This window comes from Haplochromis burtoni, unplaced genomic scaffold, assembly GCF_018398535.1.
Source record: "Haplochromis burtoni strain Fernald_Lab_line unplaced genomic scaffold, NCSU_Asbu1 Contig_48, whole genome shotgun sequence".
Classification (NCBI taxonomy): domain Eukaryota; kingdom Metazoa; phylum Chordata; class Actinopteri; order Cichliformes; family Cichlidae; genus Haplochromis; species Haplochromis burtoni.
Window position 1 is genome coordinate 1,608,195 of NW_024582409.1, and position 12,740 is coordinate 1,620,934.

Sequence of the window (12,740 nt, forward strand, 5' to 3'; positions counted from 1 at the left end):
TTTATTCAGGGTGACATAATTCAGGAAAGAGACAGATTGGATTTTTTCCACTCATTCCAGAGATTAGTTGTGATGTCAGAGACACAGATCCAACGGATTTAATCAGTTAGTTATTCAACCCGTCTCTGAACAGGTGTGCCTGTTATCAAATATGCAGCCTTTTACTTGTGCCAGATTCCCTGATTTATAGAAAGAATAATTGGCCTTGAAGCATAACAATGACGACCTGGAGAGACAATTCAATGAAAGAGGCGGAAAGGGGAGACTGCCTCTCATCCATACTCCTGTTCTGATGACATAATGATATTTATATCCAAACTATGCCTGAAAAACAGACCGATTTAATTTAAGTATCGCTGCGGTGAAACACTGACGCTGTAACCTTAAGTCATTTTTCAAATCATGTGTGTAATGTGTAATCAAGCCCAGAGAACACCAAGAAAGATTTCAACAAAACATCATAAAATCTGCAGTTTTACATGCCAGTAGGGATGCATCGGGCCTGCCTTATTTCGCACAAGGTATATTTAAGATAATTACTTATTAGGCTTGTGGCAGAAACCATGCAATGCCAAATGAAGTGAGCAGCGGTTGTAGTCTACTGCTTGAGCATTGCATGAGCTTCATTTTATCTAATCACCCAATTTTCACAGGACAAGAGTTAATCTGTACAGCTGTCCACTCACTGGGCTCCCTACTTGGTTTTCACCGTCAGAAACCTCTACTGGAGACATGCAGACACATTTCACACTCGGCATTGATAGGGCAGGATAGCCGGTATGACATATACATATATATATATATATATATAACTAAATAAGCCTGTAGTTATGCGTTCAGGCAGTTTACATGCGTGGGTTCCCGATTAGAGCAGATCTCTCCAAACAGCTGTGGGAAGCTCACTACCCCCAGGTAGTCAGTCAGGAGCGTTTTGGAAATCAAGTAGCTCACATCATTTGTATAAAGTTAACTTCAGTGAGTGAAAATCACAGCAGGTACTTTGTGAGTGACAGGTGGTTGAAAAGCTGGAACCGATTAGTTGGACGTGGTGCAGTCGCAGTAGCGTACCCCTGCAGCATTAAAACGATTTAGCGTCTTAAATGAGTTGCAATAGGACTGCTGAGTATTTTTAACTTTTCCTCTCAGATATAAACACTTAACACAGACGCGTTTACTATTATTATTTTATTTTGTAAAAGTCGCTGCATATTCCCGATCATTTCGGATGCTGTAACCGGCAGGTCGTGAGCCAGTAACTCAGTCCACCCTACCTGGGATCTCCTGATGGGGAACATGTGAGAAGCCAAAGCCTTTCGCGATGGAAGCCTCCCTCACCTCGCTGCAATTCCTCGCTTTAAATTCGGCTCTTGCCGCAACAGACAGCACAGAAAAAGTGCAAATGATGGTCTCCAGTCTGAGCATCGTTCACTTCTGTACAGATCCCTCACTGTTTAGGTACTCTGCAGTGTCCCGCTTGCTGGCAAAACTCCCCCCTCCTGCAGCAGATTCGCAGGTAGACTATTTAATGACTGGTCGTTTTTAGTGGTTGAAACTCAACTATAGTCTCTTAACACATCCCCCAAAGCACAACGGGTTTGTATCGCCACCGAGTTCAGTTGAAAGTCCCTCGGCGCAGTAGAAAAGAAAGCTGTGAGCGTAAAGGTGCCACATGAATCCAAGGAGCGCGTTTCCCGGCTTGTTGACTCAACTTCGCTCAGCAAAGAAAGCCCATTGTAGCTGCGTTGAAGTGGAAATGCTCTGTGGAGGAGAGCGCTGTGTGTTCAGATGCACCGGCAGGGCAAAAGCGGGACACAAAACGTGGAGTGGAATCGAGCCTCATCCAGTGTAGCAGGTCGGCACCTGCATATGAGATACAACCTGGTAGAAAGTAACAAATACATAAAACATCCTGTAGGTGCTATTGGATTAAAAATGGGAAGATATCGAGCCGACTTTAAAATTGAATCGCTGCCATAAATGCCTGTGGGTATATCCCATTGTTTTTCGTGAATTATATATTTCGTGTTTATGTGAATTATAGAATGCAGTCTGTTACACTTGGATTTTTTTTCCCTAATATCTGCAATTTAACAAACCTTTACTTGGCCTGCACGTTTATGCTCCACTGGGGAGGTGGCAATTCTGCTGAGCTTAGAAAATGCAAATGTTGATATTTTTTCACTACATTCATCTGATACAGAAGCAAATTATCAGGTTCTGTAGTATCAAACTGTATAAGTCACGAATGTAAAGGATTTGATTAAGACCAGAAGGCAAGCTTTCACAGTTTTATTGATTTTGGAAGAGCTTAATCCCTGGGTAGATCAACAGTGGATTAACATGGCTCCCATCACTATGCAAAGGATTCCAGTGGGATGGGTTACCACATTTCGAAAGTTCTTTAAAAGTGACACCAGCTTGTTTCAGATGGTAGCACTGGAAGATCTTCAATTAAATATCCAAATCCAAGGGGTTCAGGTTTAAGGGCAACACTGAGGCATGTTCTGCTTTACTGATTAAAGTGCCTGTATTCTGGCTTTATGAGGCCACATTCAGTTCCCCACATGAAAGACGGTCATTAGAATTCTTAATGTATGTTCATGTCGATCATGTCCTTTGAGAGGTTCCGAGAAGTTGCATAATGAAAACACTGCTAATCACAGCGTCAAAATACACTTGTACTCCCTTTTATGTTTGCAACTGGTCAAACACTATTCCCCAAAAACAAATGTAGTCCCCCTGTTTTGACATTCAGTAAAGGGATGATAGAATTAGTCGTTAGTCTCTTCATCCTTTAGTGGTTCCTTTCATGAATTCTGTGCTCTACTTTTATAGTGAGACATTTTGACCTGGACATGTCACACTTTAATGTATACAACTTTGAAACCCAGGGAATGATTTCATCCAGATGAATAATTTTAATACAATAAAGAATTAATCACAACCAAGATGGCTTTCAAGTTTCCTAACTACATAGTAATATGCTGCTCTAACTTACCACATGCATTCCTGTGGTAAGATTTCAAGGCATTCCCAAACCAGCCAGTGATGTAGAGTAGTAAACATGATGTCATAGAAGCATTAAAATGTGGACCCAAAAGCTTGGACATGGGACGAGGCAGACTGCAAGTAAAAAGTGAGCCATTTATTCTGGCTAATCAGAGTTCATACGTAAAAACAAAGTGAAACACTGTCTGGGGAAACAACAAAGCATAAAGTTAGCCAAAGTTCTGCTTTAAATAGAAACATGAGGTAATCCAGGATATGGGAAACACCCAGGTACAGAGCTGAATCTAATCAGACATTATCAAGACAAGGGAAGCATAAATACAAGGCACATGGGACAAGAGCTACCAAAACAAACAGGAAGTACCGACACAGAAAAACGCCTACCACAGAGACTAAGACTTGATAACAGTAAACGGGGATACAGGAGAGGTCAGATGAACTGAAAACTCATGGACATATACTCATGGAAAAAACCCCCACAAAAGATAACCTAAAATACAACTTTAAAAAACTCCAAACACTAGGTCAGAGACCCAAGAACATGAAGTGCAGTAGCATTTAACTTTATTATCTTGTCAAAATCACAGAACCTACTTGTCGAAACAATAAACACTTCAGCCGTCAAGGTGACAAAAGTATAACTTTGGCATACTGTCACACAAACGGTTCAGAACAAAACAAACAGAACTTAATAGAAGAGAAACACTGAGTGCTGTGACACCGACAGTGCTTATTATGAGAACATTAGAAGGTGAAGAAAGGCATAGTAACAACCTCTTAAGTCTCGCAACCAAGAGACAAAAACACACATCACACATACACAGGTGAGTTCAGTGTTTGAACTGCAGCTAAGATATTGTCTCATAAGCTGCTGTTAATAAGTAACACTAACACCTGGTGCAAGCTAAAGTGAGAGGCTTAGACATTTTTTCTGCCACTGACAGCTGCACGTACAGCACCTTGGAGAGCACCACATATTCACCTCTTACCTTGGCCATCACATTTGTTTTCCTTTTAATATGGCGATTACACAACATTATTACAGGACTTTTCATCGTGTCCTATCCCACCTCCAAATTAAAGCTTTTATTTAAAAGCATTAACTTTTATTTATTTATTTTAAGGCGGCGTTCATAAACAATTAACTAACAAATGAAGAGATTGTGCACCTGTCTCCATCTGTTCCACCAGTACACATTCATTCTAACCTGCACAGTGTGAATCAACTGATGATCAATCTTTCAGTTAAAATGGTAAGTAATAAAGATGCTCTTGTAACCAGTGGGGACTGGCTGGGATGATGATGGTTTATGTGAGTTTGTGTATTGTTTAATTATGTTTTGTGTACTTTTCTGTTCACTTTATGGTAGCTGGGATAGTATTGCTAAGACCTGTGAATTGACTTTTTATTTTCACTTGCTACAATCTTTAATTAGCTCTGTCAATACTGCACAGTTTCTAAGATAAGAAAACTGAAATAAATCAACACCATTAGGTAAAGAAGATAAGCTAAGGTAAGATTGGAACAAAAAGGGTCTGACTGTAATAAAAGTTTAGAAACTGACAAGTGATTTTTTTCCCCTAGAGAAGCACTGAGGGGTTTATGTTTTTGAATGGAAATTGATATGGAGAATGCAGATAAACTATCCAATGCACATTACATAATATTTGACCTAACTGCAAGTCATGACAACAAAAAAATATGTATTTTAATATGAGTTAAATTGTTCTACCTGCCCTACATCCTAATGCACTCGGATTTCTCCCCAATATCGACTCAGGCTCTGTTCACATTCCTCATACAGATGAGAAAATCCATGTTTATTCTCTGTACAAAACAAAAAAAAAAAACAAGGCGGTACAATAAGAAGTGCTGGGATCTCAGAGCTGATGCCTTGAATCAAAACAGCCTGACTGTTGTTTTTGGCTGTGTCCACAAATTTTCACAAACGTGAAAGGGGTAAGGAACAGCTTATATGGATTTGATATCAAATATGTGGCAAGCAAAGCGAACGCTTCACTTAATCTCAGGAAGATGAATGCAGATTTCTGTCAGTGTGTCGGACTAAATGACTCATTGGCACGACCACAATGTACAAGCTAGATGTACATCTTCTCCAAATCCTCAATACATGAGGAAAAACAACAATATCGCCATGATCCCTCAATTATTCTAGTTGGATAAAAACACTGCATTGTGCTGAAATTTGCTGTCGCGTCCAAGGTTCAACCAATATAAATCTTCTTTCATGCATGTTTAGTGTAGGCTTTCCTGATAGGCTGTGTAGTGTAATTCAGAAACCTTTTTTTATTCTGGCAATATAAAGACTTTGTTCCAAAATCATCTCAAAACACAGCAAAGAAATATGTTAATTGCTACATCCCTAAAATCTCTGGTACAGGATTTTGTGTCATAAATAAATGTGTTTATGTTTTAAAATTCTGGGACAAATATCGACAAATTACATAACAGCAAGAAGTCACTTTACAACATAATGCAATCTGGAAATATGAAATGCATGTTCAAGGATTTCAGAACTATTTACCATCCTTCTGTTTGATGTGAATAAGCTTACAATCAGTTTCTGTAGAAGACCTAAAAATATGGCCTCAGATTTGAATCAAACACAAAGTAGAAAACTACCAGACAAAGCTTTTAAAAATACAATCATGTGTCTCATCTGTCCTTATTCTGAAAAGAGTATACTCAAATATTTGTTTAAATCATGTAATTAAAATTTCCATCAGTGGTAGAAAGTCTAAAAATTATTAAGAAATATTAATGTACGGGACCATGATTCAGTTGTCTGAAGTTAAAGAAGCACTTTTAGCTTCACTAACAAGAAGCAGTCGTTTTCTGTATGACTGCATTAGTCTCTCAGCTTTACAATGTTGCTTCAGTTTGTGTACATTCATTTATGCGCAGCACTCCTTAGGTCTTGCCACAGCATTTCAATTGGATTGAGGTCTGGACTTGGTCATCTGGACCATTCAGGTGTGAGTTATAATCTCCCGATCAGAGGGCATCCCAGCAAATTCACCTCAAGGTCAGAACATGCAGTGCTGAGAGAAACTGCAAAAACTGCCAAGAGCTACATCTCCGACTACACAGGCCTCAGTTAGCATGTTAAATGTTTAAGTTCATGACATTCTGAAACAATGTTCACTGGAAAGTGTCTTGTTTGAGTTGAGCTTTTGGACCGGGCTACTTCGACACCTTAATTCTTTGCTTTTTTTAATCATTCTCTCGTTGATTTGCGGGGGTGCTTGGGATCATTGTCATGATGTAGCTCTTAGGTTTCTCTCTGAGGATTGCAGGTTCTCACCTTGAAGTGAAATTGCTGGGATGTCCTCTGATTGGAATATTGTGGCACTGTGTTAACATATACCTGAATACTTCAGATGACCAAACTGCAAAACCTCCACCACCTGATGATCAGATAATGATGTGCATTTGATTAGCAGCATGTGGCTGATACTTTTTCACATGCCTTTATAGTTAGGTCACATTTTCCACAATTTTGTGTACAAGAAGTGTATTTCAAACTTAAAAAAAAAATGCATAGTGGCTAAAATGAATATTTTCTCTCTTTCTTTCAGTACCACTGTTGATTTGAACACGGACTGAATTAAAATAGTAAGCATTACACTGGTGACAATTTGCCACAAGCCTTTTTGTTTATGAAAATTTAAAAGAAAGACCAGAAATTGCTAATTGAATAATAACGCTGTCATGGGTTAATACCAAATAGCCAACTAATTATACTCTTTTCTACATGTCATTTAGCCAGAGAAAAAACATCATCAGAAACAGTAGTCAAAGCAAAGTCAAACTCGCGATGTTTGTACAGGTTACATAAACAACTGTTTATGCTGTAATGCATAGCATGGTTAATGGCTGACAACTCTCATTCACATTTCAAACTCAGAGTTTCTGTTCAGCATTCAGTTTAATATAATCATACTGCCATGTGGCTGCTATAGCAGTATAATCATCTTGTAGCTAATACAGTGCAAATATTGAGATAAATTGCTCTTATCATACACAGCAGACAATAGAGCATAAACAGAGATGGTTTCCAGAGAAAGATTTACAGCTTGGTTGCATAGCCAAGACATGAAGCTTAATTGTAGCCTATAATAACTAAAAACAAACAAGCAAACAAACAAAAAAACCAACTAAGGGAAAAAAAATACCAGTATAATTTTTGGCACATTTCTGATTAGCAGACACTAGTAGCACAATATGTCCTGCAGTAATACTGAAATAAAGGGGTGTTTTTCAGTGCTGAATTTCAACCTTATGACATTTTATCAGTGAATCACAATGGCATTGTGAAATTGCTATTACTTTAAAAGTGTGTTTAATATTGATTTATCACACTGACATTCCTGCTATTCATTAATTCCCTCCCTTTTTTTGTATATTGAAGGTCGTGTACTCATTGATGTCATTTTAACTCATTAAGTGAATTGACCTCTCACACAATGGTGTGAAAAAGGATGGGTTATGAATTCTTTTTTTCTTTAAAAAAAACTGTCTTGCACATTCTTTTACTCCATTTCCTGGCATTTTTCATACCAGACTAAATTCTGAACTGAAAAATGGACTTTCACACAATGCATCCATCCGTGGTCTAATATAGATAAGATAAATCTCTTTTCTTAATGCTCTCATCAGGTTAAGAATTCAAACAGCACACCTTTTTAAGAGTCATATGATAAACGCAATTATTACAAATATGTGGTTTCTTGAGATGAAGACATAATGTAGCTAATGAGACATTTTCATCTCTGAGAGATGATTATTAAGTGACAACAAAGCAACGCAACTGTCGGAATGACATGTTAAAAACTGTCATTCTTTATCTTACAATAAACTTTATATGCTCTTTTGGAGGACAATAAACAGTAAATTTCAAAATCTATTTTTTTCTTCACAGTGACAGAAAAAAAATCACAAGCTAAACCCAATTTACTTCAAACTGAGTGCCTCTGAAGAGTCAGTTATAAACCACCTTCTTTCAAGTATTTTCTGCAATGAACATCTCAACCTTCCAAACCACTCCATACTCCTTACTGGGACAACCTACAGGGAAATAAGTGCATATGAGAAAGCAAAGTGTTTTGGGCATTTCCTCTTGTGTCTATCTCCCAGCTGCATGTTTTTCTTAAACACTGAAAATGTGGAATGTTTTATAGGATACGCAGTTTGGAAATCTCTGTGCCTTCAAACATTGTGTCCCTATTCATATTTCTCAGAGATGTGAATATGGTCTCTTGCATGAATTGTCTGGAGCTATGGGGAGACATGGCATCTCCTTCTGCACTGAACAGATGCTCAGAAGACAGAAACTTTTAATCCACTCCCAGTGAAACAAGCTGCCGTGTTTGGGTAAGTGGGGTTGCTAGGACACCCGCTGAGAGAAAGATAAACAAATGCTGGCTGCTTCACAGCTAAATTAGCATTTGAAATAATTAGACAGTTCATCTAGGTCTACCTATTCAGCACATGACTCTCGATTCTCCGCTGGAATCGGGCACAATTCCAGGTGAGATTGATTCAGTTTTATCACTCACAGAGCTCTTTGTAAATTACTTTTGCTTGGACATTCACTGAAGAACACTAAACTCTGAGCAGTCTTATTGGGACATAAAGCTCAGGGTTACTGAGATTTAGGAATAACTTACAAATTGTTAAAAATTTTATAACTAAGATAAATATTTGAATTGCCTAATTAAACTACTAAGCTAGTATATGTATTTGAATTCTTTGTTTGTATTACTATTTGATTGAACAATTAAATCTTCTACAGGTTTCCATATGTTTCCTCAGGTGTGTCACTAGAGATTAGCCTGAAAAAATGCAAGGCAGTAAAATAAAAGTTATGTTTTACAATAACACTGCACATCCCCCCCAAAAAGCAGTTTGTACTACAAATTTTTTTCATTAGATTCAAGCTAATATTTAATTAATTTCCTATTTTTAAAACAAATTCTTGTTACATTTATGTTTAACTGACAAACAGATCACATGTAGTTTACGATTTTGTGCATTTTCCAATTTTTGGAAAATGTTTAATGAAAATCAAAATACATGATCTTAGATGTCTTTCTTACTAACTCTAACAGATCACACTGACTTTTCTTCTGCTTGGATTATGTAACTCCTTTACATACAACTAGGTAGTTAGATGAGAAGATAAGTAGCTATAGTTAATACATTTACTCTCCAACAGTGGAGGCTATTGAAGTCAACTTAACCATCCACCATAATGAAGCTACAATTTCAGGTATAATGTACAATGAAGGGAAAGTATGAGTGTCAAAAGATTCTAACCTACTTGTGAGTTTAATCAGAAAAATGCAGAGTCATCTGTGCAACTCACAGCTCCTGACATTTTACAGTGGACACATAAAACATGTGAAATCATATGACAGCTTAAGGTACAGTCAAAATACAGATCCTAAATAAAGCTCAGCAAGCAGCTGAAATGATGTGATGAAAGGAGTTTCACTGTAAGCACTGAATCAAGGTGAAGTGTGTAAGTGAAGCATTTATCTTGTCAATTGAAAAGTAAGAGATGAAAGCAGCAGTAATTTAAAAATACATGTAAGTGATACTTAAAGAACATTAAGTCTCTGCAGAAGAATGAAAAGCAGTTCAAGTGCAACTGACATTTAAGATGAAAATGCGGCGTAAGTGTCAGACAAATAAATCAAAGACTAAATCTAAGCTCCTGATTTTTATTTAAAATGAAAGTTATATAAACAGTTAAATGTTACTGAGCAGGAAATACTCAGCTGGAAATGCATTAAATCAAAGGGCAGAACAATGTGTCCTAATGGGAGACAATGGTAGATATAAACTATTTAGTCCTCATTTAGGCCACACTCATCAAACACCATCTACATTTTGATCCAACTGCAACCGAGACTGATGTTTATGAAAGGTATTGTGTTTTTACAGTAAAGCACCTCTCTTGTAGTACTTGCTGAAGAAGGTTATCTCCAGGACCACATTTTGCTATGATGACACTCATACAGACAGACAGAATCACCTGGGGAAATAATGACAGTCACACTAATAACAGTAAGCACGCTGTCACAACTGATAACAAAGTTAGAAATACCTACAAATCTGCCAAATACTGTGAAATTGAGAAAATTGCTGTATATTTTCACCTGTTGTGGATTTGTAGAACCAGAAACTTACTACTAAATGCTATAGCATGGCTGGAATGACATTATATATACTTTACATTATTCATTATATGAAGACATCCTTGACTGTGCTATTTGCATATTTGCATCTACAACTAAGGATTCCAATGTAAAGTTTATGTCCACAGAAGCCCTGTGTATTTTTTTAACAAGCCTGGGGCACAGAAAGACTCAAACCACAAGCAGATTTTCATCATTCATTCTTGTTCACCTTGCTATTGTTCATTGCAATAGAAACAACAATGTCTCTGGGCCATGTGCTTTGTTGACTATGAGAAATGAATCCATTGTACAACGAAGAATTATCAACAGTTAAAGTACAAAAAAACTCAGAGGAAAACAAATCTTGTGTCTGCTACAACTGACAACAGTATAACTATGTACCCAATGTGGTATACTTTGAAAACCTCTTAAGCAAAAATGCTAACATTTTTAAATTATCATCAATTACAAAATCCTGTCCAGTTCTGTAAAAAGCAAAGAGCAAATGACTTTGTCCTTGGGGCTGCAGACTTAGGAAATTAATTGACATTCTTGTATCATTGGATTGCAGTCTAATCTTTATCTGGACTGCCACCATACAGAACCTGAAAACACTAGCAGACAGCACGAGTAAAGCAATCAAGCTGGGTAGTTTTGCACATATATAGATGCACAGTCTAGGGCTGGCTATTTTAATGAGTTGTCTTTACATGATCACCTTGGATGCTCTAGCCATTGCATAGTTGACCTCTTTAATGGGAGTAGAGTTAGGAGGACTGTGGGTGGATTCAAGTAAAAACACATATGGCCACACTTAACAACACTGCTGTGTTGTTGTACATATGAGAAATATCAAAAGATTCATTACTAAAACATGTGCTAATATTTAAATTTAATGATGCTCAAACTGAATTAGGGACTGCAGAGAGACAAGGGCAGGTGTGTCATAAAACTACATATAGTAAGTTACAGTGCATTAACTTGTTTTTTTATCTTCTGTGTCACTGCCAGAAATGTATTCTACCATTTATTTCCCAGGTTTGCATGGAACTTAAACACCATTGTTTTCAGCTGTGATTTTATATCTTCATTTTGAACTTCGTGGGATATCTTCATTCTACTGAGGTTCACCAAGATAAATTTAATATGCTGTACAATCCTTCAAGCTTTGCCCCTTCCTGCTCCATGGGCATTTAATGCAGCATAATGAATCAGTAGCAGATACTCTTCGATGAAGGCTGTGTCAGCCTCAATGGTATGGATCTACCATTTTAACAAATAATCCAAAGTATGTAGCACATTTATGTAATTTAAGTTTTCCTGGAGTGAATGTCTTGGAAATTGTGAAAACATGCACCCTGCTGACTTATTATCTAATGAAAATTTCTCAGAGCATCTAAAAGAAATGTGCAATAAAAATTGGGGTTGTACAACTCTGTAGCTGTGCACCAATATCAGAATAATACAGCAGCAAACCAATCAACTTTTGCAAAAGAGCAGAATATAAAGTGCTGTCTGTTAAAATTAATACACTTGGTTATGTTAATGTTCCCTTAGAACTCTTTAATCTTCTCATCAATCATTTCAGTGTTTTGCAAATAGATTTGTATTTCAGAGGCAAGTAGAAAAAAATCTGCTAGGAATAAATATTTGTCAGACTTGGCAATATAACAAATATTTACATCCTCCCCCCACATTTTTGTTTAAATTACTGTTATAACTATTAGAAAATGTTGCTTGAAAATAACATAATTTTAATAATTAACCTTTTTCTTCTGATGCAAGGCCTATTTCTCAAGAACATTCATAGAAGAATAGCTTAAGATTTATTATACAACAACAAGACTGATATGGACCCCGAGAAGTTTGAAACCTTGCAACAAGTTTTACAAAAAACTTTAAAGCAGACTGTTAATGATGTCTTTTCTGCCACTTATGTTTGATTCTTCTCTGTCTAGAACCTGGCACCGCACATCAGACAACCCAGCTGAACTCAAAGCTGGTTAGTCCAGTTTTTCATTCAGCACAGCAGACTGACATTCATCATGACTGTGCCAACATGGGCAGGCGCTGGATGGATCAATACAACCCAATTAGCAGCACAGTATCTCTAAGATCAAAGGCTCACTCTGATCTTAGGAATCTGACCACTAGACAATACGCTAATAAAGAACCCTGTTGTTCTAGTGACAGCAGTACCCCAATCCTCTGACACTCTTCCACTGCTACTGCCAGAATACCAAAGGCGTTTCATTGTTATAGCCCTTATGCAATCAATTTCAATCTAAGGCTAGTGGTCAATCATTCTCCAAAGGCGAACACATTGAGCCTGCAGATGAGTATGAGGGAGACAGGCTTGACAAAACTCCTGGACACCAACTCCTCTCTGATGTCTGTTGGGCTGTCTTTAAGTAGACTATAGCACAGGGGGTTGTAAACAGCACAGCTGGGACAAACAAACCAAATCCCGACACTCCTTGGCTCCTCTCTGGTTTAATCCTTTGTTAGCTCTGTATCTGCCAGAA

At 37.4% G+C, this 12,740-nt stretch overlaps 1 protein-coding gene across 2 annotated transcripts in view; it reads right to left on the reverse strand.

Moving 5' to 3' along the window:
• gpc6b (glypican 6b) overlaps positions 1-1,833 on the reverse strand; it is an 80,307-nt gene extending 78,474 nt beyond the window's left edge. The window contains exon 1 of one of the 2 annotated variants that reach the window (XM_005921401.3): positions 1,272-1,833. In XM_005921401.3, the coding sequence (XP_005921463.1) occupies positions 1,272-1,422 (151 nt within the window). In that variant the 5' untranslated portion in view covers positions 1,423-1,833. The remainder of the gene's footprint in view (positions 1-1,271) is intronic. The other variant, XM_005921402.3, reaches the window with a different exon arrangement.
• Positions 1,834-12,740: the final 10,907 nt, after the last annotated feature.